Here is a 4,609-nt window from a genome sequence, read left to right as displayed (position 1 = left end):
TTTAGACTCATAGTGATTCTCCTATCTCAGCCTCCCCAGCACTGGGATTACAGGCATGTGCCACCATACCTGGTTTCATGGCCAGCAGGGCTTAGGGCTGGCGCAGCATGTGGTGCCCGGGTTCAAACTCGGGACCTTGGGCTTGCCATGCAGGCGCTTATACCGCCAAGCTATCTTCCTAGCCCAAAAAGCACTAATTTAAAAATTATGATCTAAGTGTCATAAACACTTAGATAGTGGAGTGAACGAGCCAGTGCCACAGGAATGCCTCGTGGGTGTTACCCATTTTGAAAAATGGGTAGAATTATGTTAAGAAACTGGGGGGCTGGAGCTGCAGCTTAGGGGCAGAGCTCTTCCCTTGCGTGCTCAAGGCCCTGGGTTTGACCCCCAGCACCACAAAAAGAAAAAAAAGATTTTGAGGGTGCACCCAAGGTGATACAGGGACACACATAGCAAGGAGATGAGTAGCGGCGCACACCTTCATCCTAGCACTGTGGGAGGCCGAAGCAGGAGGGCCAAACGTCTGCGCTCAGCCAGGGCAGTTTACCAGCTGAGCACGAGCTTGTCTTCAAATAAAGAGTAAAAAGGGCTGGGGATGTAGCTCCGCATGGAGGCCGTGGGCTCAGTTCCCAGGAAGAAAGAGAAAGGCAAGCGAGCGAGCAAGCCATCCAAGTGTGGGGGCGCACACCTATAATCTCAGCACTTGGGACACTGAGGCAGGAGCAGGAGGATTGCTGTGAGTTCAAGGCCAGCCTGGGGGAACCTATCTCATCTCAAAAAGAAGGGAAGGAAAGGAAGAAAGAAAAGAAAAACAAGAAGCAAAGAATGGCGCTCTTCCTGCACAACTGCCTGTGGTAATTCGTTGAGCTACACATCTAGATTTTGTGTGTTTCTCCACATAAGGATTCTTCACAATTCTGACAGCTTTTGTTGTTGTTGTTGTTGTTTTGAGACATGGTCTCACTGTGTAGTTTAGATTGGCCTTGAACTCACATGTATGGCTGGGGATATAGTTCAGTGGCACAAGCACCTGCCTGGTAAGCACAAGGTCCTGAGTTTGATTCCCAGTGCCAAAAAACCCACAATTGGCTATGTAGGCCCAGCAGGCCTCAACTCGCAGCAATCCTCCTGCCTCAGCCTCCTCACAGCTGGGATTATACACTTGCACCACCACAACCTGCTCCTGATAGTTTTTGAAAAAACTTTATAACCCTTCAAACCCATGTCTCTTACTAATGTAGCCTACAAGGCTGGAGATAGAGCTCAGTGGTAGAGCGCTTGCCTAGCAGCCCCGGGCCCCGAGCTCAATCTCCAGGGCCACACACGTGCACACACATACACCCCCCTAGGGATTTAACCCATACCCTTGTGTATTCTGTAACGTACTGTTTGGAGTGACATGTGGCAAACATCTTCCTGCTGGTCACATGGCTAGCCACTGGGGACTAGAATGGCTGTAATGAAAAAGACTACAAACACCGAATGTGGTAGAAGACGTGAATCACTAGGGCCTTCGCAGATTGCAGGTGCTGCCTGCCGCTGGGGGGAAAGCCCTGCAACTTCTAAAAAGTTAAATGCACACTGACCATGGGAGCCGGCAGGCCCACTCCCAGGTATCTAGCCAAGAGAAGCAAAGCACGTGTCCACACAGCCCTACGCACACGCGCTCATGCGGGCGCTGCACAGCAGAGGCAGCAGAGGCAGCAGAGCGGGGAACCATCCTAATGCCTAAAACCTTGGACAGGCTGGGAGCCCCCGGGCACATCCGTAATTGCACAGTGGGCAAGCATGCCAGGGTCCTGAGCACACCCTGCGAAGTGCAGAACCAGGCCCCGACATCGTACCTTGTATTATTGGATTGATTTATTTATTTTGGTCTTTGTTTTTGTTTTTGAGGCAAGGTCTTGCTATGAAGTTCAGGCTGGCCTTGAACTCACTGTGTAGTGCAGGCTGACCTTGGACTTGTGGGATCTTCCTGCCTCAGCCTCCAAATGTTGGGATTGATTACAGGTGTGTGCCACCATGCCCAGCTCTACTTAGATCGATTTGTTTGGTGCAGGGTCTCGCTCTGCAGCTCAGATTTGTAGTGATTCTCCTGCCTCAGCCTCCCCAGTGCTGGGATTACAGGCATGTGCCACCATGCCTCGTTTTGGTCGCCAGATCAGCACAGTGCTGGCATGGCATGCAGTACTGGAGATTGAATCCGGGTCCGTGCGCTTGCCAGGCAGGCGCTTAGACCGCTGAGCTATCTCCTCGGCCCCTCACTTAAGATTTTTAACGTTGGTGTATAGCTCCTTTGCATAGATATAGTGTAAGTTCCTTTACAAATTGTTGAACTTGAGATGATTGGTTTTCCTTTTTTTTTTTTTTGTATTTTTTAGAGAAAAGTCTACAGGGTGTTCAGAGTCTCACATACTGATCTGCCTGTTTATAGCCCCAAGATCTGGGATTACAGGGGCACACCACCACGCCCAGTGTCAACTGCCGTCTCAGCACACCCCGGTGGGGGGTGGGAATGAACCCCCGGCCCCTGCATCTACTTTTTTTTTTTTTGATGGTACTGGGGATCGAACTCAGGACCTTGGGCTTGCCAGGCACACGTTTATGCCACTCTTAGGGGCTATCTCCCCACCTCTTTTTTCCTCCCTTCTTTGTTTGAGACAGGGTCTCAAAATGTAGTGCACATTGTCCTCAAACTCACAGTGATCCTCCTACCTCAGCCTCCCAAAGTTCAGGGATTATAGGAGTGCACCACCATGCCCAGAATCCCATTTTTTGATATTAGAATCTATGCCATGCAAACTACTTCTGTGGCTAAATATTTGTGGTCAAACTTAATTATGTCTGTGGACCATGTTGAGAAGCAGGCCTGATGGATGGCATTCAGTGACTCTTCCACGTGGTCCTTTCAAAGTTTGCTTCCGCTGCCCTCTGCAGTAGGCCCACAAGGCAGAGCCTCCTTTCTCGCCGCGGCCCTCGCCGCCCCACTCCTCAGGGCGCACCCCAGGCCCAAGGCTGCCGCCCTCACCAGGCCCCGTGTCTGTTTGCAGTTGCCCCGACTCCGCAGCCTCCATGACCGTCGAAGTCCAGAGCGCCAACCGCCAGGTTGCAGGCTTCGCCATAATCACCATCGCCTGGATCTTCAGCAGCACCTCCATGGGCCTCGTGGAGTGGCGCGTGTGCCACATGGATGACCCCTCGTTCTCCTTGTCTTCTGTCGTCTGCGTGGGCATGTGGAGGTTCTGCGTCTACAGCCACGACAGCAACTTCAGCAAAGCCAAGCGGTGTCACCAGTACCGCAACACCTTCCTCCCTGCCGACATCCGCACGGCGCAGCACCTCCTGCTGGCCGCCAGCGCTCTGGGGTTCTTGGGCAAAGCCTGCGCCATCCTGGGGCTCAGGAACGTCCACCTGAGAACGCCGGAGGAGGACGGCGCCCGCAAGCCCTTCATCATGGCGGGAACCCTTACCATCGCCGCTTGCGCCTGCCTCTCCATCGCCGCCTTCTGGAACTGCTACTCCGTCATGAATGAAGAGAGGATCTACTTCCCGCTCTCCTTCCACGTTCCCTTCCAGCCCGGCAGTCAGGAAATGGGCAGCACCATGGTGGTGGCGCTCCTCAGCGCCTTCCTGCTGCTGTTAAGTGGGATATTTTTCCTCTCTTATAGATACCCCCTGAAGACCCAGGAATTTGAGCTTGCCTTGAGACCTGAAAAACAGAGTTAGGGGGCACTGGCTTCGTACGTGCAAGCTTCCCAGGAATTTATGGAAAGTATCAGGCGATTCAAGGACAAGTCTGTGACAGCGGTATCCTGGGACAGAACCTGGCCTCAGTTCCTTTCACTATCTTCTGTGTCCGGATTTGGTTCATTGATTGACTGGTTGAAATAGATGTTTTCATTAAAAAAAGAAAAAAAAGTCCTGCCCACCTGCAAAAAAATCAAACCAAACCAAAACAGCCCGAGGTCAGGGAGGGGCATCTTGCACAGCCCCAGGTGCCTGCCCGGTGGGGCCGTCCCCACTTGGGCGCTGCTGGCCTGTCAGGCTGCCCCACATGCCACTGGATCCACCACCCCTGTGCCTGCCGATGTCTTTGCCACTGCTGGGTCCTGTCCTGACCTGAAGCCCACAGCAGTGAATGAGGGCCGGGTCCGGCCTCTCTGAGGACCGGGGTGCCCTGCAGTCCCTGCCTGCTCTCCCGAAGCTACTTCTCCATTCTTCCCAGGGTGCCTGGAGCCTGGCCCCAGTCCTCTCCAGGGTCTTGGACCTAGCTGTGCCCTTGCCCAGGGTCTCAGACACTTCCTGCCCCTTTATTGTCACCCTCTGCAGCGGTCCAAGGCCCCCATCCCTGCAGGGTCCTGTGGACACACTATGGCTCCACATCTGTGGGTCAGAGGGAGGATCCCCAGGAGGGCCCCAACAGGAGCAAGGAGCCCCCAAGAGGTCTCCTTGGTGAAGGCCCTCTGCTGGGGTGCAGAGACACTCAGGTATACAGACACCTTGAGCACATCGACACCCAGGCACAGGACCAGCACCTCCCTCCTCTGGGACTTACGTGCCTGGCTGGGCACACAGATGCTCACGGACCTGTGCTGCAGGTACAGCAGAC

General features: G+C 53.9%; 1 protein-coding gene across 1 annotated transcript in view; it reads left to right on the top strand.

Annotated features, from left to right (window-relative positions):
- Cldn34 (claudin 34) overlaps positions 1–3,779 on the top strand; it is a 6,212-nt gene extending 2,433 nt beyond the window's left edge. The window contains exon 2 of the mRNA XM_004623141.2: positions 3,051–3,779. Within this exon, the coding sequence (XP_004623198.1) occupies positions 3,073–3,726 (654 nt within the window). The 5' untranslated portion in view covers positions 3,051–3,072 and the 3' untranslated portion in view covers positions 3,727–3,779. The remainder of the gene's footprint in view (positions 1–3,050) is intronic.
- The last annotated feature ends 830 nt before the right edge of the window (positions 3,780–4,609 follow it).

This window comes from Octodon degus, unplaced genomic scaffold (genome assembly GCF_000260255.1).
Source record: "Octodon degus isolate 3935 unplaced genomic scaffold, OctDeg1.0 scaffold00001, whole genome shotgun sequence".
NCBI lineage: Eukaryota > Metazoa > Chordata > Mammalia > Rodentia > Octodontidae > Octodon > Octodon degus.
The sequence above is the reverse complement of the archived record's forward strand: the minus strand, read 5'-3'. Positions and strand labels throughout refer to the sequence as shown.